This window comes from Nannospalax galili, unplaced genomic scaffold, assembly GCF_000622305.1.
Source record: "Nannospalax galili isolate Female #2095 unplaced genomic scaffold, S.galili_v1.0 scaffold591, whole genome shotgun sequence".
Taxonomy (NCBI): domain Eukaryota; kingdom Metazoa; phylum Chordata; class Mammalia; order Rodentia; family Spalacidae; genus Nannospalax; species Nannospalax galili.
Window position 1 is genome coordinate 1833863 of NW_008330926.1, and position 21776 is coordinate 1855638.

The 21776-nt window shown below is 45.2% G+C and overlaps 1 protein-coding gene across 1 annotated transcript in view; it reads right to left on the reverse strand.

The window, feature by feature from the left end:
- Window positions 1-1166: 1166 nt before the first annotated feature.
- Prcc (proline rich mitotic checkpoint control factor) overlaps window positions 1167-21776 on the reverse strand; it is a 32972-nt gene continuing 12362 nt past the window's right edge. The window contains exons 2-7 of the mRNA XM_008853326.3: window positions 21073-21120; window positions 17881-18447; window positions 10101-10196; window positions 5620-5763; window positions 3608-3673; window positions 1167-1604 (exon numbers count right to left, since the gene is read on the reverse strand). Coding sequence (XP_008851548.1) covers window positions 1518-1604; window positions 3608-3673; window positions 5620-5763; window positions 10101-10196; window positions 17881-18447; window positions 21073-21120 — 1008 coding nt within the window. The 3' untranslated portion in view covers window positions 1167-1517. The remainder of the gene's footprint in view (window positions 1605-3607; window positions 3674-5619; window positions 5764-10100; window positions 10197-17880; window positions 18448-21072; window positions 21121-21776) is intronic.

A 21776-nucleotide genomic window follows, 5' to 3' on the forward strand; every position in this document is an offset into this window, starting at 1 on the left:
GTGGTTGGAGCAGACACTCCTACTGAAGCCTGGCTGGATGCGCAGATTTGGACAACTACAGCCTAAGTGTCCCTGTGGGATGCAGGAGCCCTGTCTGGCTCCAACCCGAAGTAGGTCAGATTTCAGATAAGCGGTGGTTTTCCTGTAAGTGATGAAACCCTCCAAGGTACTTAATGAGAAACAGACTCAACTTACCTCAGCACACAAAACCAAAAGCACAGTGATGTCTCATTCTGCCTCAACTTTCTCATCCCCTGGTCCCCACACCCCTCTTCAAACTGCTCCTCTGGCCATAGCCTTGCCTGTCACCGGGCTGTAGTGTTTCCCTCCGACAGTGGATCAAATATCTGTCTCACACACAGCTCTCTGTCTGGCAGCGAAGGGTTCTTGGGGTTCTTGAGCATTCCATTCCCGAAGACGACAGTGCCCTCTTAAGTCCTGACAGCTGTTCACAGTTTGACTTATTCTTTGTGACCATCCCTACTTGAACCTTACTACGCTGTATCCTATTCCTGGTGTGCACCACAGTGCTTATAGTTCATAAGTCTGTATACCTGTCCCTAAGAACAGCTAGGAATTTGGAAGTCTCCAAGGATATCTGTTTAGCCTGCAACTTCTACACCTAGGTTCCATACCAGCCTGGAGTCTGCACTGGTACAGTGATGAGTCCAGCTGTCTCCTAAACCAGTCCATGCAGACCTATCTAAATCTGATTTACACCTGTCTGGAGACAGGTGTTTTGCCACATTCTACTGGGTATCATTTTGTATCATGGAAAAAAAACAAAAAGACAGGGTCTTGCTATGGTACCTCAGGTTGGCTTTGAACTCAAATCTTTCTGCCTCAGCTTCCCGAATGCTGAGATTACAGGCATGTACCACCACACCCAATCTAACAAGGCTTTCATGTCATAGAACCTATTGATAGTGTCCCTAGAAATGCTAACACTCTCCATATTCGGGATCATAGACCTCTTTGAAAATCATCCTGGCACAAGTAAAATTACATACAATTTCTGGGATCTTCAATGGTCACAAACCAGTGTAGATGGGGGTAGGGGGTGGAAGGGGGAGCAAAGGCAGCTCAGGGTACTTGGACAGGGGTGGAAAAGCTGAGGGGAGTGTTGTTTGCTTAGGTTGAACTCTCGATCCAGACGCAGGGCAGAAAGCACCTGTCACACTGAATATTTTATTTCAACAGACATCCCTGGTTAAAAAAAAAAATGTTGGGGGAGAGTTCAACATCTCAACACACCTGACAGGGAGCAAAACTCCCAACCAAGAACTCAGAGCCCTTTGGAGGCGTCTCTCGAGTCTCTAATCACTCCAGCACAGAAGGGAGCTGAATTTTCTAACCTGTTAAGAAAAATCTATCAAATATGTTCCTTCTCCCAGTGGTAAGGGCTAGGTCCTCAGGGAAGAGGTCCTGGACTTAGAGCAGCTGGAGTCCTGGAGGTGAAGCTGGGGGCTGGGCCAACTGGGCTGGCAGGAGATCCTGGAGCAATCAGTTCCTGAGCCCTAGAATCCATATTTGGCTTGAGTCTGGCGGCGGCTGAGCTTGTTTTCTGACCAGGTGTTCTTCAGTTCCAGCTCCCGCTCCTTAGCCTATGATAGGAAGAGGCGTTGGGTGAATGATAGTGGGTGGACTGATTCAGTGACTGATTGACTAGGGATCAAATTCACAGCCATGTACATGCCAGGCTCACATTGCACCACTGTACATCCTAACCTCAGCTTTTTATTTATTTATTTTTATTTATTTATTTTTATTTTATTTTATTTTTTTGTCTTTTTGAGACAGGGTCTCCCTGTAGCCCCAGCTGGCCTGGAACTTAGTATGCAGACCAGGCTGGCCTTGAACTCACAGAGATCCACCTGCCTCTATCTGCTGCTAGGATTAAAGGCATGTGCCACCACACCTGGCTATTATTTTTTTTAAATATTAGATAAATTTGCTATTAAAAGAACCTATGGGGACTGGAGAGATGGCTCAGCAGTTAAGAGTACTGACTGCTCTTGAAGAGGACCTGGGTTCAAGTCCCAGCACTCACATAGCAGCTGAAAACTATAACTTCAGTTCCAAGGCATACGACACCTTCTGACCTCCTCGGGCATTATACAACATGGGTGCACTTACACACATGCAGGCAATACACTCATACTTACAAAATAAAAATGATAAATATTAAAAAAACAAAACAAAACAGGCATGGTGGTGTATGCCTTTAATCTCAGCACTTGGAAAGCAGAGGCAGGCAAATCTCTGTGAGTTCAAGGCCAACCTGGTCTACAGAGACAGTTCCAGGCCAGCTGGGGCTACAGGGAGACCATGTCTCAAAAAATAAAAGGACCTATGGAAGGCCCCATTAAGACGGCTCAGTAGATTGAGGTGCTTGACCCCAAGCCTGACAACCTGAGCTCAATCACTGGGACCCATATAATAAGAGAGAATAGACTCCCACAGTTGTCCTCTGACTTCCATACTCCACCATGGCACACATGCACACAATGCACACACACACAATTAAAAGATTTGAATAAGCCAGGAGTGGTGGCGCACGCCTTTAATCCCAACACTTGGGAGGCAGAGGCAGACTGATCTCTGTGAGTTCAAGGCCAGCCTGGTCTACATAGTGAGTTCCAGGACAGCTGGGGCTACAGGGAGACCCTGTCTCAAAAAGACCAAAAAAAAAAGAATAAAATAAGTCTATGGGGCTGAGGTACAGCTTTGTTGGTGTGCTCAGCATGTTTATGAAGCACTGGGTTTGATCCCTGCACACCACACACCGGATGCATTCAGAAGGTAGAGGCAAGAGAACCAGAAGTTCAAAATCATCTTCAGCTACAAAGCAAGTTCCAGGCTAACCTGGGATGCTTGAGATCCTGACTCAAAAAACCAAAAGAACTCTATGATAAACCATGTATCTCTCTCTCTCTCTCTCTCTCTCTCTCTCTCTCTCTCTCTCTCGATAAGGTCCCACTAAGTAGCCCTGGCTGGACTGAAACTTACTATGTAGTTCAGGCTGGCCTCAAACTCACAGAGATTCACCTGCCTTTGCCTCCTGAGTGCTGGGATTAATGGTGTACACCACCGCATGTGGCATTACTTCCCTCTTAAATAACAGTTTCTTCTAAGCACTTGTGCCTGAATCTTTTAAAAAAATTTTTTAAACTTATTTTTATTTTATGTGTATGAGTGTATTGCCTGCATGTAGGTAAGTGCACCCATGTCGTGCAATGCCCTCAGAAGACAGAAGAAGGCATCAGATCCCCTGGAACTGGGATTTGAACCAGGGTCTTCTGCAAGAACAGCCAGTGTTGGGATTTGAACCAGGGTCTTCTGCAAGAACAGCCAGTGCTCTTAATCAATGGGCCATCTCTCCAACCCTACTTGTACCTGAATCTTATGTACAGTGACCAGAGGTAGAGCAAGATGATGCTACAGGAGTTCCCCATATCCCCCAACTCCCCATCTCCCCCTACCCCTGCCACATGAAGAACCAAAGAGGAAGTCTGTTGAAAGTGGGTCTGGCACTTGGGTTCTGTAGCCCACAGCTCCACTTCCTATCCCCAGGTTTATAAAATCCTATGGGTCCCAGGCTCCTCACCTGATGGATCAAATATGTGATCTGATGTTTCCGCCGCTGCTGGCCTGTTGGCTGCTCACCTTTCTTCTGAATTGGGGGGGGGGGGGGGGGAGAGACACACAACACCAAACACAGTCTTTAATCCTCAGGAAGAAAGGCAGAAGTTTCTTATGTACTGAGAAACTATACACCCAAATATTTGGGGAGAAAAATCAACTTGGAGCTGTTTTTGTGTCTATACTTACAAAGCAGATATCTTTATTAGAGCCATGATCAAAAAATCTAAGCTCAGAATACTTGCTGGAAATAGCCTGTTAATTCCCCATTATACTGGAATACTTTGAGGTCAGGATCAGGATTGTCTTATTTCTTTGGTAACTCCAATCACCCCCAGCCCCAAGCTTCAGGCTCTGCTTGTGGATACTTGCCTGCTGCCTGCAGTCAGGCTAAGACAGCTTCCATTCTACAAGTATGTGATCTACCAACTTCTCTCCAGGCCTCCTCACAATCCCTCTAATCCATCTGTCCCATAAACCCTCTCCCTTTGTCCCCTTCATCCCAATCAGGCCAGATATCTAGCCTGACTCCCACCTACTACTTACCAAGCCCTCCTGTCTGCCATCTTTGACTGAAACCCTACTGCCCCATCCTAGAAATGTCAGTCGTTTCCCTGGAATTAGGAACTTCACAATCTTCCTCTCTCCAATCTTCCAGCCTTCACATCAAATTCCGAACCAAACGTTGATGTAAATGATTTACTGTCAAAATCTATATTGGTCTAGGCTTTCATTTCTGTCCTCTGCCAGAGCTGTCTCAGGCTAGAAGCTTCCTAGCTAGCCCCACCCAACTCTCAAAACTCCTCTCCAGAGTCTCCTCAGCACTTATGTAATCAATCTGCACTGTAATCATTTACACTCAAGTGTCCTTAAATCTCTTCCTCCCAACTATGCTGTCGACTTCTCAGGGACCATATCTTTTCTTCTCTTTTAAAAAGCAAGCTCAATAAAATGATATGGGAAGAAAATCCGGAGCTGAGAAAAGACCACACTTTAACTCTCTGCTGCTACTGAATGTCATTAAATATGACAGTTAAAGATGATCTACATAAAACACCAGCACACTCCACAGTGAGCACTAACAACAGTGGCTATTACTATGTGATGATGCTTCTCAGCCCCAAGTTAGCAGAGCCCTCTCCTAAGTGGTTTTTCCAGTAAACAGTAGTGATGGATCTATACTGATCTAACCACAATCCTTTGCTCTGTCCTGTATGACCGCCAGCATTCAGTTAAAATAAACGGCAGGGGCCTGGATGGCCATCTGTGACCAAAGAACAAAGCAAACCAAATAGAAGGGAGGATACAAATCCTCGACCTTGGCACTGCTGGCACCGGGCTCATATCCAGTCCCCCGATCCCACCCCCCACAAGCTCATGAATGTCTACACTTGCTTTACGCATTTGCTAGGTGAAGAGATATTCATCACACTGACTGAAGAAAAGGAACACAGGAAAGGTAGGTGGTGTGGGAATAGGAGGAAGAAAGAAAGAAGAAGGAAGGGTATTTGGAGGGCCACAGTTGCCGATAGTCATCTATGGAGAGAGGGGTACAAGAAGGAAGAGCAGCATGCCTGGAACCCAGAGATCTGGTATGTCTGAGGCTCTGTTGGGCCTACTCCTCAAAGATGGGCCAAGCCAGGAACCAGCTAACAGCATGGAGAAAGAGAGATGTGACTTCAAGAAAAGTAGCTGTGGATTCTGTCTAGTAGAAAGAACCACACACATGAGAGATCTTCCCAACTGCAGGCTAGGAAACTGCTCCCATCATTCATTCTCAACAACCAGAGTCCACCAGCAGCTGGAGAACAGTCAAAGTGCTGTCAAGTTCTGGAATGCAGGAGCTGTCCCTGTGAGGCTTAGTGCATATTCCACTGCCACAGGCAGAAAGCATTTGCTAAGTTGTGACGGTAACAACAGGTCAGGTGAGCAGCAGGACAAGACCTTGTGGCCACCCAATTGGTCTTTCACACTTACTTTGCTGAAGGACTTCATGGTTTTCTCTTCTGTCAATGACTTAGTCATCCACTGCTGGGCCCCACTGAGTTGGTCATCACCTTTGATCTCCACAAAGTTGATTTCTTCCCTCCCTCTGTTTCTCTTGCCCTGAAGCCGCTTAAACTGAAAAAGAAGAAACAGAAAACCACAATTTCAGGGTCTGGAACATGAGTGGGGGGACAGGTTTCTCTCTGTCCAATATTTCCCTGCCACCTACTAAGCTTCTGTAGCACCAGATAAACGGCTGCTTCTCAGGTCTCTTGGGACTCAGGGCCAGGGAAGCCAAGAGCATTTGTGGGGAACCAGAGGCATAAAACTGTGCCTACCTAAAAGAGCTACATATAACTTTCTTCTCTTCTGTTTTGTTTTTGTTTTTTTGTTTTGGTCTTTTTGAGACAGGGTCTCCCTATAGCCGCAGCTGTCCTGGAACTCACTATGGAGACCAGGCTGGCCTTGAACTCACAGAGACCCGCCTGCCTCTGCCTCCCGAGTGCTGGGATTAAAGGTGTGCGCCACCACGCCCGGCACTGTTTTTGTTTTTTGAAACACATGCAAACTGGTCTCAAACCTAAGATCCACTTGCCTCAGTTTCTAAAGGGCTGGAACTACAAATTTCAGATTACAAATTGAGGGTAAGATGGGTGTAATGGCAAACACCTGTAATCTCAGTTTCTTGGGAAGCTGAGGAAAGGAGTTTTGAACAGGAATTTTGGTTTTTGTATTTTCTTGTTCTGGTTTAATTTTTAATTTAAATTTTGTTTATTGCATGTGTATGTATGTCTGTGTGTGCTTGCATGCACGCACATTCAGGCCAAGGCATGTATGTGGAGGTCAGAGACAACTTGTGGGAGTTGATTCTCTCTTTTCACCAGGTGGACGAAGCTTACCTCCTCTAGCTAGGCAGCAAGAGCCATTACCCATTGAGTCATCTGGCTGTCCCTGAATCCAGGAATTTAAGGAACCATAGCAAGATCCCACCTCAAAAAATAAACAATCTCCAAGATTTCTCCTCTAAAAAAAAAAATCAATTCTCTTTCAGGGCTGGGGAATGTAGCTCAAAAGTATTTGCCTAGCATGCACTAGGTCCTGGGTTCAATCCCCAACACTATAAACTGGGCCTAGTAGCACATACCTGTAATCCCAGCATTCCAGAGGTGGAGGTAGGAGGATTAAAAACTCAAGATCAGGGGCTGAAGAAATGGTTCAGCAGTTAAGAGTGCTGGCTGCTCTTCCAAAGGACCCAGGTTTGATTCCCAACACCCACATGTCAGCTAACAACTTGTCAGTTAACTCCAGTTTCAAGGGATCCAATGCCCTCTTCTGGCCGCCACAGGCTTTGCATGACAAGGGTGCACATACATACATGCAGGCAAGACACTCATACACATAAAGTAAAAATAAAAAAATAATAAAATAAAAACTCAAGGTCATCCTTGGCTATACAGGAAGTCAAAGGCCAGATTGGGATGCATTAAGACATCGTGTCTCAAAAGCAAACAAAAGCCCCTCTTTTCTCCTTTCCCTTCTCACTGGTTTGGTATCAGCCATTAGCAGACCAGAATGGCAACAGGAGGCAGAGAAATGTGGGCTAGGTAGAGAGGGAGCCTCAAAAGGCCAGAGAATTCATTCTCTGCAAGACTACTGCTCTTTTTATGCTGCTCTTCCTTAAAAAGGACAGAAAAAGAGAAGGGAGGGAGGGAGGAAAAAAAAACAAAAACAAAAAGAAAAACCAGAACAGCCACCAGCTACGTGTGATAACACATCTGTTAATTCCAACACCACAAAGCAGCCAGGCGTGGTGCACGCCTTTGATCCCAGCACTCAGAAGACACAGGCAGGTGGATCTCTGAGTTCAAGGCCAGCCTGGTCTACATAGTGAGTTCCAGGATAGCTGGGGCTACAGAGAGACCCTGTCTCAAAAAAGACCAAAAAAAAACAAAAAACAAACAAACAAAAAAAACAACCAATACCTCAAAGCAGAAGGACTGCTATGAGTTTGAGACCTGCCTTGCAAGAGAGGAAAAAAAAAGGGGGGCGAGAGAAACCCCCCAGGTAACTTAAATCATTCAGACATGGGCCTGGAAGAACACAGAGGATGGAGTATAGAACTTGGAAAACCTTATGGGGCATGGTGGCACACACCTTTAAGCACAGGCAGGTGGAGTTCTGTAAGTTTGAGGCTAGCCTGGTCTACAAAGTGAGTTCTAGGCCAGCTGGGGCTACAGGGAGACCCTGTCCCAAAAACGCAAAAAAAAAAAAGAACTTGGAAAACCAGTGACACCCAGGTCCTGGTCTGACTATTGACTACTAGTTCCTATGCTCACTGCTACTAGAAGTGGATTTTTAGCTGCTTACTCAACTGAGGGCCTGACGGACTCAACCACTGTGCCAGCCCAGAGGACAGTACTCAGGGGAGTAAATGCACAGGCAGCCAATGAGAACAGAGGCAAGCAAAGGACAGACACCTATCTGGGGATGTGAGCAGAGAATGTTTTTTTTTTTTTTTTGGTTTTGTTTTGTTTTGGTCTTTTTCCCCTGTAGCCCCAGCTGGCCTGGAACTCCCTATGTGGACCAGGCTGGCCTTGAATTCAGAGATCCACCTGCTTCTATTTCGTGAGGGCTGGGATTGAAGGCATGTACCACCTCGCACCGTGAGAACTGTTTTTCTTTCTTAAGAACCTCATAAGCTGGGGCTAGAGCGATGGCTCATCGGTTAAGAGCACTGGCTGTTCTTGCAAAAGACCCGGGTTCAAATCCCAGCACCCACATGGCAGCTAACAACTGTGTGTAACTGCAGTTCCAGGGGATCCGACAGCTGCTTCTGTCCTCCTCGGGCACAGCACGACATGGATGCACTTACCTACATGTAGGCAATACGCGCATACACATAAATATTTTTTTTAAAAAAGAACCTCATAAGCTGTAACTTCCTACAGATGGGACAACTCATCGAGCCACAAGATGTGCTGCGTCACTTTGTGCCGTACCAGTCATGTGAGACACAGGATTACTGATCACAGCTGCTGGGGGAGGGAGGTTCTCTCAAAATTCAGTCTCCGCTACTTTTTTTTTTGTCTTTTTGAAGCAGGGTTTCCCTGTAGCCCCAGCTGTCCTGGAACTCACTATGTAGACCAGGCTGGCCTTGAACTCACAGGGATCCACCTGCTGCTGCCTCCCAAGTGCTGGGACTACAGGCGTGTGCCACCACGCCTGGCTTAGTCTCCGCTTTTATGTAAATGAATCAAAGTTTCAGCCAGATTATTATGTTTCATGGGCCTTCTTGCAACAAGACCTTGTCAGGAGAGCAGTTCTAGCTAGCCAGTTTTAGGATGTCCTCAAAAAGGGGAAGAAATATTCCTCCCTTCTTTCTCCATCTTGCAGCAGCCCTCGCTCATGCAGATATGGTGGTGGGAGCACTAGTTGCTGGCATGAGACTCAGGGCCACAGTCTAGACGATCAAGAACTACTTAGAAGGGGCTGGATCCCTGACCACTCTGTGGCACTACCATTCCACCCTTTCTTACTCCAAGTCTTCTTTCATGAGGAAAAACTTAATTTTCATTACATAAACTATTACGATTTAATCTCTGTTACATGTGGCCAAGCCTAATCCTACAGTTAAAAATAAACTTACTGGGGGCCAGCAAGCTGCCTCAGCTTGTAAAGGCACCTGCCACCAAACCTAACAACCTGTGTTCAATCCTCGGAACCCACATGATGGAAGGAGAGAATCAACTCCGCACAAGTTGTCCTCTGAAATCTATACATTTGCACACAGGAGCACACACACATACATGCACACAAAATAAAAATGTAATAAAAATGTTTTTAATTAAAAATAAACTCCTTGTAATCCCCATGATCAGGAGGTTGAGGGAAGGAGACTGAAAATTCGAGGCCGGCCTGGCTATATAGCAAAACCCTGTCTCAAAACAAACAAAAATAAAAATAAAAACTCCAAAAATTTCCTTTAGCTTAGATTTGAAACCTGGTATCAAAAATGATCACTGGACTCGGGCGTGGTGATGCACGCCTTTAATCTCAGCAGAGGCAGGTAGAGCTCTATAAGAAGGAGGCCAGCCTGGTCTACATAGTGACTTCCAGGTCAGGTGGGGTTACAAAGAGACCCTGTCTCAAAAAGACAAAAAGAAAAGGTGTCACTGGTGGGGAGGAGGTGGAGGGGGGCGGTGACTAGAGCTGGCTCAGTGGTTTAGGAGTATGTATTACTCTTGCAGGGAACCCTAGTTCATTCTAGCACCTGTGTTAGGTGACTCACAACCATCTATAACTCCACTCATGGGGATTTGACTCTTCTAGCCTTTATAGGCACCTACACTCATGTGTCCTATTTTTAAAAAAGGTCATCTGTGGGCTGAGGATGTACCGCTTGTCTAGCATGCATAAGGCCCCAAGTTTGATCACCAGCACTAAAAAAAAAAGTTCTTTGCTCTTTAACTCACCGCTTCGTCATCGATGAAGGAGGCATCTGGAGCAATTTCCTGTGGAGGGACCAGTGCCGGGTCCTGTGCAGGATAGTAGCCACCACTGTAGTAATCCTGTAGCCAAAGAGGGAAACACATACAACCAAGGACACAATGGAGACAGGACTGAGCAAAGTGCTAGAAAGCAGTGAGTGCTGCCCAACTGCAGCTCCTCAGATGAACCAGCACAGATACGAGGATCTGCCCTCTGGTTCACCAGCAGTCCCTGGAGCTCCCACTATCCAGATATGGGTCATTTTTTAAGAGAAGAGTGACAGAATGCACATTCTTTCCTGCTATGCCCTATTCCCTCAGCTGCTTCCTAAGACAACTCCCACCCCTCACTTCTCCAGTGCCCTCAGGCAGGATCATCCTGCTAAGAACCAACAGGCTCTACAATGAACAGAGATGAGGAAAAGGTATTGCTAGATCAGGAGCCACACTGTCTCACCCCCCCCCCCAACTCAGGTACAGTTGAAAGGAGCCAGCAGGCCATCTGCTGTGACCCTACAGTCACAAAGGATGGACTATATGACCACTCCCCTCGCCACCCAGAAATCAGAGGCAACCTGACTGCAAACATGTACTATGGGCTATCTATTCACTACAAACCTATCAGAGGAGGAACCCCATTTTGCTGGTAGAACTGAACTCTTCAGAACTGTCATGTTGTCTGTGGCATTAATAACTCACCTAAGGAATTGCTTGCCCAAAGGACAATCCAATTCAGTGTCCTTCTATTTGGCATGACCTTACAGGCATGAAGCATGTTCTTTATCCTACTTAGGTGCTCTGGACACCAACACAAGTGTCTACTGGGGTAGATCTCTGACATAAAATAAACTGCTATTATAACATTACAAAACTGGAAACAAACTAGGTTTGTTAACAGATTTGTACTGTAGGAATGTGATAATCCCTTTGGGGAGGGTGCTGCTTGGACACAGATACAGACCCAGGAGAAAGACAGGATGAAGGCAAAGGCAAGTCTGGCCCATGTGCCTAGCAACTGTTCCCTCCCTACCTCAACTCTGGCTTTGAGACAGGGTCTTGACATTATGTAGTCTCAAACTCCCTCTTGCCTCAGCTGGGATTATATGGGAACATTACTCGACCTGGCTTGCCTCTACTTTTTTCTAATTCTTTTTTTTTCCTTTAATTTTTATTTTTTATGTGTATGAGTATATTGCTTACACGTGTGTAAGTGCACCTGTGTTGTGCAATGCCTGCAGAGGTCAAAAGAAGGAGTTGGAGCCCCTGGAACTGGAGTTGCAGACGACTGTTAGTGGCCATGTGGGTGCTGGGAATCAAACCTGGGTCCTCTACAAGAACAGTCAGTGCTCTTAACTGCTAAGCCATCTCTCTAGCCCCTGAATTTTTTTTTTAAATTTATTTATTTTTATTTTATGTGTATGAATAAAGTTTTACTGGCCATGTATGTAGGTGCACCACATGCATACAGTGCTCTTGGAGGCCAGAAGAGGGCACTGGATCACCTGGAACTGGAGTTATAGATGATTGTTAGCTGCCATGTAGGTGCTCAGAACCAAACCCAGGTCTTCTTCAAGCACAGCCAGCTCTCTTAACCTAAGCTGAGCCACCTCTCAAGTCCCCCCTTTTTCTGAATTTTTGTTCCTCTAAGAACATACATCTTATAATGAGCTAAATGGAAAACATGATTAATACTCATTACACACACAAAAAAAATAGAACACAAAAATCCAAAATAAAGCTGGGTATAGTGCTGCACATCTGTAATTACAGCACCTGGAGGTTGAGAGAAGAGAATTTAAATTCAAATCTGAGGCTAGGAAAGGAGAGGGGAAGAAAAAGGAGAGATGAGAAGAGATAGAGAAGGAGAGGAGGGAGAAGGGAAAGAAGAGGAGGAAAAAGGAAAAAATCCAAGGCAACTGGGAGTCTGAATTTTGCTTAGTGTATTCACAGTAAGATGTACTTACATTTCAGGGAACCCCTCAGAATATTTAAAATGCTTTAATTTTCAAATGCTGGGGCTTAGAGAGATGGCTCAGTGGTTAATAGCACTGGCTGCTCTTTCATAGGGCCTGATTCAGTTCCCAGTACCCATACGGCGGCTAATAACTGACCATTCCAGGGGATCTGACCATCCTCTTCTGGCCTCCGCAAGCACTGTGTGACATGGGTGCACTTAACATATATGCAGGCAAAACACTCATAAAATATTTAATAAAAAATTTTTTTTTAAACTGCAAATGTTACCTCAATAGTTTCTAGCACTCCATCAGAATCCTAGTGTTTTATTCAGTTGCTGAATATATACCAGTGGTTTCTTAAACAAGATCCTTTTCCCCTCCCAGGAAAGCCAAACACCATTATTGTCTTTTCTGTCCTACTAACAACAACCCTGGTGGAAGGGAAGATACACTGTCTAAGAATTAGGAAACCTAGACAAAAGTAACCAACAACAACCATTCAGAGAACAAAGTGTGTGAAACAAAAGGACCAAAAATAAAAAGCCAGAATCACCACTCTCTAAGAGCAGAACCTGATAGCTTGGTGTCTGACCCAGTGATTTGGTTTTTGGTTTTACTTTACTTATTTTTGTTTGGTTTTTTGAGACAGGGTCTTACTATATAGCTCTGATTAGCCTGGAACTTGCTATGTAGACTAGGCTGGCCTGGAACTCACAAAGATCTGCCTGCTTCTACCTCCTGAGTGCTGAGATTAAAGGCATGTGCCACCCTCCTGGCTGACCCAGTGACTTGTGATACTTTATACAAACAATTAGAACTTAACTCCTAGTAACCCCCAGTTCCTCACTCCAATAGGCCAGGGTCTCAGGAAGGACAAATGGGGCCAACAAGTAGGTGGGTAAAGGCACCTGCTGCCAAGCCTGATGAGACCTGAGTTTAGTCTCTAGGATCCACATGGTAAAAGGAGACAATTCCCCTAAGCTGTCCTCTGACCTCCATATGCACACACATGCAAACATACACACAAAATAAATAAAATTTTAATAATATAAAAAACGTATTACCTAACAATATAATATAAAAAGGTAATATAATATTAAAAACGTATTACCTAACAACATAGTGACCCCACACAACTAGCCCAAGAGGCAAGGGCAGGTAACTTCTTTTTTTTTTTTTTTTTAATTTTTTTTTTTTTTTTTTTTTTTAACAACATACTTAGAAGAAGCATATCATTACAACACAATTGACACTGTACCCGTGTCGTGCAATGCTGCGGAGGTCAGAAGAGGGCTTCGGATTCCCCTGGAACTGGAGTTAAGGACGGTTTGTAGCCACCATGTGGGTGCTGGGAATTGAACCTGGGTCCTCTGCAAGAGCAGTCAGTACACTTAACTACTGAGTCATTTCTCCAGCCCCCAGGTAACTACTTTTAACTCCTATAAAAGGACCCTCCCTCTCCACAGTATATATGGTATTATTTTCTTTTTTATGTATTTATTTATTTTGTGTGTGTATATTCTGTGTACATGCATGTGTGCATGTCTGAGGTCAGAGGACAACTTTTTTTTTCTTGTTGGGATAGGGTTTCTCTGTAACCCCAGCTGTCCTGGTACTCATTATGTAGACCAGGCTGGCTTCGATCTCACAGGGATCTGCCTGTCTCTCCTCCCAAGGGACTAAAGGCGTGTGTCACCCCCTCCGGCTTGAGGGAAACTTTTGAGAGTCAGTTCTTTCCTTCTACCATGTGAGGATGAAACTCAGGTTGTCAGGCTTGGCAGCAAGAACCTTTAACTGCTAAACCACCTCACCAGTCCCACTGTTAGTTACCATCTAGAGGTTTTGATCAGGTTTGAAAAATCTCAGGTAACAAACTTTATTAAAAGAAACATGCCAAGGATGGTAATGCATGCCTTTAATCCCAGCACTTGGGAGGCAAAGGCAGATGGATCACTGTGAGTTCAAGGCTAGCCTGATCTACATGGTGAGTTCCAGGACAGCTGGGGCTACAGGGAGACCCTGTCTCAAAAAGACCAAAAAACAAAATTTCCTGTCTAGAACTTGTAATGCTAATTACTCTTGCCTTTACTTCTTCACATCTCCTATTCACCAGTCAAGGACTTTCCTTTCCCCCTACAGATAAGAATTATACAATTTGGGAATCTTTTAGATAGACCCACTGAAGGGGTACCCCAATTGCCTCACCCTGCATCTCTGTTCAACCTGGAAGCAAGCAGCCAGAGCGGTCTGCATTCCCATTCCCCATCCACAAGTTGGGTAACCTCTTCAGATGATGGTGTGCTAAGAATAGGAGGTAGGAATTGGCTAGGCAGTTAGTATAAAAAGACCCCAAAGAAAAGTAGCCAGTTTCTTGGCTAAAAGTCAAAATGTCCTTGAGCCTCTTAGCAACATACTCTGTTCCAAAGGCCAAAAATGTCAAAAGTATTTGGGAGCTCTTACCTAATCCTTAAAATATTTTAGGGTTACTTCTTCAGAGGGGGGAATGTTAAGAGTAGCCAAAAGAAGAGACATGAAGTTATCAGAAAAAAGTGATGGGGAGATATGGGAGGTATTAGAGGGAAGGGAGTCTGCATGGATTTGATCAAACACCTTTTATGCTTATATGCCTGTATGAAATTCTCAAGAAATTATTTTTTTTAAAAAGTAAAGAAGCGGGGCGTGGTGGTGCACATCTTTAATCCCAGCACTCAGGAGGCAGAGACAGGCGGATCACTCAGGAGGCAGAGGTATAGTGATCCAGGACAGCTGGGGCTACAGGGAGACCCTGTCTCAAAAAGACCAAAAGAAAAAAGTAAAGAAACACACATATACATACATACATACATACATACATACATACATACAGAGACAGACAGAAGAGGCAGCAGAGTCAGAGAAACAGAGAGAGAAAGCCTCCTCTCCATAAGTGGAGAAGGTATTCTAAAACCAAAAAAATCCAAAGCCCCTAGGGAAGACTGGTTCTTTTAAGCATTCTGGGGGGTATAGGACAGGTCCCCCTCCCCTAAATTTGGATTGATCAGTTTAAACAAAGAAGAGAGAGCTGATAGGCCACAGCTCCATCTAGGACTGGCCTTGGCTAAACTGGTCAGCTAGCAGGGCCCCTCTTCCCATGAGGGAACCCCCTAGGGCTTTGTCTCAGAAGAAACCCAAGTTTACTCTTTTCCTATCTGTCCACCTGTGAAAATATGGCGAGCTTCCAGTCCCTCGCCACAGTATACATTCTTTTTTTTTTTTTGTCTTTTTGAGACAGGGTCTCAAAGGTGTAAGCCACCACGCCCGGCTAATATAAAAGTTTTAACAAAGAATATATACTGTGGGGCTGGGCGTGGTGGTGCATGCCTTTAATCTCAGCACTTGAGAGGCAGAGACTAGCCTCGGATCTCTGGGAGTTCAAGGCCAGCCTGGTCTACATAGTGAGTTCACAGCTGGGGCTACAGGGAGACCCTGTCTCAAAATGACCAAAAAAAAAAAAAAAGAAAAAAAAAAACTTTTATATTAAAGACAAAATGCCTCAGCACTAGGACCTGAGTCCAATTCCCAGAACTCACATAACAATGGGGGTTGGGAGTGATGGTGTTAACAGTCCTGGGGTCACAGAGACAGAAGGATCCATAGGTCTTACTGTCCACACAGTCTAGCTTAATTGGTATGCTTCAGGTCAATGAGGGACTATCTTAAAGTACATGAACAGCATTCCTGAGCATGACACCCAAAGTTTGTCTTCTGGTCTCTATACATGTGCACACATATGCACCTATACACATACCAACATACACATGTATGCATAAAAAAGCAAAACAAAGAAAAAAAACCTTTACATTAATTCTGTCTGGTAAACACTTTTACTCTTGCACCCTGGGCTTTTCACTCCTGGCATGACAAAGACACTGTCTTCTAAACACTCCTTCCGGCAGCCGCCAGGTCACCAGCCAGCCATGTTTCTTTTCAACTACCACCAGAGTTTCCCAGCTCCTAGAAGCCCTGTCCAACTAGCAATGCTCTGACTGCTGGGAAATTCTTTCTTCAACATATTTACTACCTGGCATCCTATGCTTTTTCTCACTCTGAGGCCACATGAACCCATCTAAGCCTCTCTTCCAAATAACATTTGAATAAAACATGTGAATAAAAAGTTACAATAACCACGTATTAAGCATTTACTACATTCCAGGCACTACCATACTAAGCTAATTAGGGTCTCCTAGCAACCCGGGGAGGCTGCTATTAAATCATCCTACAGTAAAGGAATCTGAGTCCTTAGAGAGGCAAAAGCAGCTACCTAATTTGCCTGAACTCACACAGCATGGGGCTTAAACTGCACATCATCCTCAGGAGCTACTCGCTCTCATGGCTAAATTATGGTGCCCAGTCTCCCCTCACCCTCAAAGGGCCTGCTCTCAGGCCCTCCAACTTCTCCCAAGTGGAATGAAGCCTCACTACTCAGTACGCCTTGGTAAACAACTCTGCAGAGCTTCCCTTTCCTCCTTAACCCAATCTCTCCCTGTTTAAGACTTTCCACTTCTACAAAACTCTTCCTGGTCAAACTGCTACCCAGAAATTACACCAAGCTTTCCTATTCCTCGATCCACACATTTGAGGAACTATTCTCTTATTTCAAAGACTAGGAACTATTTGTCTCCTAACTTCTCCTGAATCTCTCACCAGTTCTCAGAGTAAGCTTGTTTTCAAAATGCTACGATTTGGGCTGGGTATGCTATTGTACACTTTTAATCCCAGCACTCAGGAGGCAAAGACAAGCAGATTTCTGTGAGTTCCAGGCCAGCCTGGTTTACAGAGTGAGTTCTAGGCTAGCAAAGGCTACATAGCGAGACCCTGTCTCAAAAAAGAATAAATAAGGGGCTGAGGGGCTGGCGAGATGGCTCAGTGGTTAACAGCACTGGTTGTTCTTCCAGAGGACCCAGGTTCAGTTCCCAGCCCCCCCGCAAGGCAGCTAACACCAGTCCTTAACTCCAGTCAGGGGATCCAACACTTTCTTCTGTCCTCACAGACATTGCACACATGTGGTACACTTACATATTTGTAGGCAAAACACTCATACACATAACATAAAAATAAATAAATAAATGCTACGGTATGGATGAATGTCTCCTGCTGATCCATGTATTAAAGGCTTTGTCACCAGTTTGTGACACTACTGGGAAGCTGTGGGACCTAAGAGGTGGAGCTTCTTGTAAGGAAGTAAGGTGGTGAACTCTTGAAGGGAATATTGGGACCCTTACCCCTTTGTCTTTTCTCTTAGCTTCCTGCATGAAGTGAGTAGCTTCTACTGCCTCACATTTCCACCATGATACACTACCCAAAAGTAAGTAATGTAGCATCTGTGTGCCCACAGGCCCCAAAGTAATGTAGCAGAGCAACCATGGACGGAAGCTTCTGAGACCCAGAGCCCAACAAGCCATTCTTCTTTATCAGATGACCCCAGGATTTTTATCACAGCGACAGAAAACTGACTAACATACAGAATGAAGATGTCAGCCTTTTAATCCCAGCACTTGGGAGGCAGAGGCAGGCAGATCTCTGTGAGTTTGAGGCCAGCCTGGTCTATATGGTGAGTTCCAGGACAGCTGGGACTACAAGGAGACCCTGTCTCAAAAAGATCAAATAAATAAATAAACAGATTCCTAAGGTTCAGAATAAAGGTGGTGTTATCTGAGATCTAATAGGTATAAGAAAATCAAGAAAATGACACCACAGCCCATGTCACTGGTTCAAACTCCCCTTGAGCATCATATTCCAATATGCCTGGCCTCTCTGCCTGTACCCACCTGATAATAAGCACCAGCGGCATTAGCATCGCCATATGTGGAAAACTGATTGTAGCTGTAGTCATCCCCAGGCTTCGGCATCCAAGGGGCCCCACTTGAGCCTGCAGCCATCTTGAACTCAAGGGGTGCATTGGCTGCATCATCCTGGAAAGCTGGCTCTGGTTCTGTGCCTGGAGGCAGCTCTTCAGGGATAGTGGGGACAGGGTAAGGGTATGGCTCAACTCGAGGTGGCTCAGCCTTGTCGGGGAGGGAGAAAAAGTTCTCAGGAGCTACTTCCTCATCACTGTCGTCATCTTCCTGTGTGATCTGCTTTGTCACCTGCAGGGCAGCACTCTTGGCAGCAGCCTTGATGGCAGAAGGTGATGGAGTGGTGGTTGTGGTGCCCACAAAAGGGGCAAGAGAGGAGAGCTTGGTCTTAGAAGCTAGTCTAGAGGGCTTAGCATCTGAGGAGACATCTGAGGGTTTCCGGGAGAAGGCGTGGGGCAGGAGCAACCTGTTAGTCTCTTTCACAGTCAGGTTCTTAGGTTGAGGAAGCAAGGCGGACAAACCAGTCCCCTCGCCGGATCCCTGGTGATCCGGGTTTGGAATGAAAGGACAAAAGACAAGAGAGATGTTATATTATGCACTAGGAGCACTGAAAAACAAGAATCCTAGTTCTGTGCTCAGCCTAAGACCCTCCCAGCCCTTGCTGCCTTCTTACCTCTACTCACTCAGGCCCTCTAAACTGGGCCTTGGTGCCTCCTGTCTCAGACCTACTGTAGCTGTTCCTTCTACAATGAGGTCATCCTTCTTTTGAGCTCTTGTCCAGCCCAGTTCCAAGGACACTTAATCTCATATTCTCTTTCCCCTTGAAAAACCCAAGTCTTCTCCCACTGAATATTAGACCTCTCCCCCTTTGGAATTGCTAACTAGTCAAGCACAAGACTCTGCTCAAGAAAAACATTCATACCTGTTGCTACAAATTCCTGTACCAACCCACCCAAGGACACCCCTACACGTGTGGCCTGTCAGTTTGCTAATGCCAGAGGTAAGCACTTAAGTTTGTCAATTTGTACATTAATTGGTCCTGCCCATCCAGAATTCCTCTTACTCATAAGAATTTCTCACATTCTGCTTTCTGGGTGCTGAAGGAGCCAGTCTGTCCTAACTTCTAGTCTTCTCTTAGCCAAGAAATGCCCAGAATGAGTGAAACAGGACTTCTGAGGCAGGCAGGCCATGCAGAGGTTAGATGCTCATTTAGGGAGGAGCTCTTCTCACTGCAATCTGAGTTTACAGTACCAGGGTGAGGAGCTGGGGGTGGGGAAGTGGAGACACTGCTCAGGTACCTAAGAGCACTATCTAGGATCATGGCTCACCCCTCTGTAGGGCAGGCTCCCATTCTGCCTTTACAGGTACTCATCTTTTCCCACGACAAAAGACTGTTTCTCATTTGTGGGGTGTCTTCCACATCAGTCCACCAGCTCCAGAAGTCATGTGACAAGAGAACTACTGGGCTCATCCAGTCTTACCATGCTAGCTTTTTTTTTAAGTCTTTTACTTATTATTTTTATCTTATGTGTATGAGTGCATTGTCTTCATGTGTGTAAGTGCACCCATGTCATGCAATGTCCATGGAAGTCAGAAGAGGGCATTGGATCCCCTGGAACTGGAGTTACCCAGGGCTGTTAGCCACAATGTGGTTGCTGGGAATCGAACCCGGGTCCTCTGCACGAGCAGCCAGTGCTCTTGATTGCTGAGACAGCTCTCTAGCCTCATTTCAGCTTCTTTTTGGTTTTTTTTTTTTTTTGGTCTTTTTGAGACAGGGTCTCACTGTAGCCCCAGCTGTTCTGGAACTCACTATGTAGACCAGGCTGGCCTTGAACTCACAAAGATCCGCCTGCCTCTGCCTCCCAAGTGCTGGGATTAAAGGTGTGCGCCACCACGCCCGGCTCATTCCAACTTCTTTAAGGTCCCTTCCTCTAGCCCTTCATCAGCGTGGACACACCACCCTCATCAATAGTCTTTTATGATTTCCGCATGACCCAGTCCTAAGACCTCCCAAAGGCAGATGTGGCACTTTAACAGAGTGAGGGGAAGCAACACCTTTAGCATTACATATGTGAATCCTAAGACAACTATCCCATAAAGGCAAGAGTGCTTTTCTCCAAGACATAAGATCAACATGAAATCTGTATAAAACATCAAGCATAGAAACAACTAGAAGACACTTCAGAGGCTAGAGTAAGGATACTGAGATGAGGGGTAACAAGCAAACCGAAGGGAGATCACTGTCGAGACTTCCAGGATTGATTACAGAGAATCAGCCAAGTAAACAGTTGCTTGGGCTCTTCATACTTGGATGTGGATTCCAGAGTCAGAATGCTTGACACAGGTGTAATCCCAGTTCTGCCCACACTAACTTTATGATCTTGGGCAAATTCCTCAGTTTCTTTGTAAACTAGGATGGTAACAACCTATGACTTAGGCCCAATGACAAGGACAGAACCAGTGAGATGCTGGTAAAGCACTCAGAACAGTGCCTAGTACAAACGTAAGGGCTATTTAAGTGTTTATTTTCAGGTTAGAAATGAAACAGGGAGATTTTAAAATACAGATGCTCCTTAACATCATTTTGACCAATCCATTTATACCCTCCCTAAATAATCCTTTTACCTGAAATGTAATAAACTGAATTGAGTTAAAATCCCTGTCCCTACCACGGCCTGTCCTCCCAGAGGGTGACTCCACTGTGCTGACACCAAGAAGCCATGAGGAGAAAGGGGTACACTAGCCTCAAAGCTCTATTTGAAATCAAAGCCAGACCAAAACAGTCCTTATACAGTTGCATATGTGCTAACTGTGGCTTGAAAACTGCTGAGCTTTTTTTTTTTTTTTTTTACTATTTTATTATTTTTTATTTTATGTGTATGCGTGTATTGCCTACATGTAGGTAAGTGCACCCATGTCGTGCAATGCCCACGGAGGACAGAACAGGCCCGTGGAGGACAGAAGAGGCCATCGGATCCCCTGGAACTGGAGTCATGGACAGTTGTTAGCTGTCATGTGGGTGCTGGGATTGTAACAAGGGTCTTCTGAAAGAACAGCCAGTGTTATTAACTGCTGAGCCATCTCTCCAGCCCCAACTGCTGGGCATTTTAAGGCTGACTTTCCAGAAACAATGTAGAGGGAAGAGCTCTGATACATCAAGCTTACCTGTGGGACAATTTTCTTCTTTGCAGGTTCATCTTCCTCAGAATCTGACTAAGAGAAAAATAAGTGGAATAAAGTATCACTGTTTTAGAAGAACAGAACAAACACATTCAACAAACATTTATAAAAGACAAGATAGCCAGGCGTGGTGACACACGCCTTTAATCCAGCACTCAGGAGGCAGAGGCAGGTGGATCTCTGAGTTCGAAGCCAGCCTGGTCTACATAGTGAGTTCCAGACCAGCTGGGGCTATGGGGAGACCTTGTCTTAAAAAAAAAAAAAAAACACACACACACACACACAATAAAATAAAGAGAGAAGAACAAGGCCATTGTGCCTGTGTCACCTCTGAGCAGAGGTGCAGCTGCTCCCTATCCCTAGCAAACAGCAGCGCTTTCCCTGGTACTCCAATGGCTACAAAGGATAAGTATGCCGTGATCTCATTTCTATTCTGTTAAATTGAGACTGTTTCCTCCCACTTGGCCCTCAGTAAAAAGAAAAAGTTATACCTATTCTTACAAATGTGCCCACTGAAAAATGAATGGGATTTGACCCACAATCTCACCCAATCTCAGCTTTGCTCTTAAAACCACTTACATAAACTACATAACCACACAGCTGGGAACTCCAGAGGGATTAAGTGGTATGTTAGCTACTCTTTTATAAGACATTAAGGTCTAAATCATTGGAAAAATCTATTCCCTCTC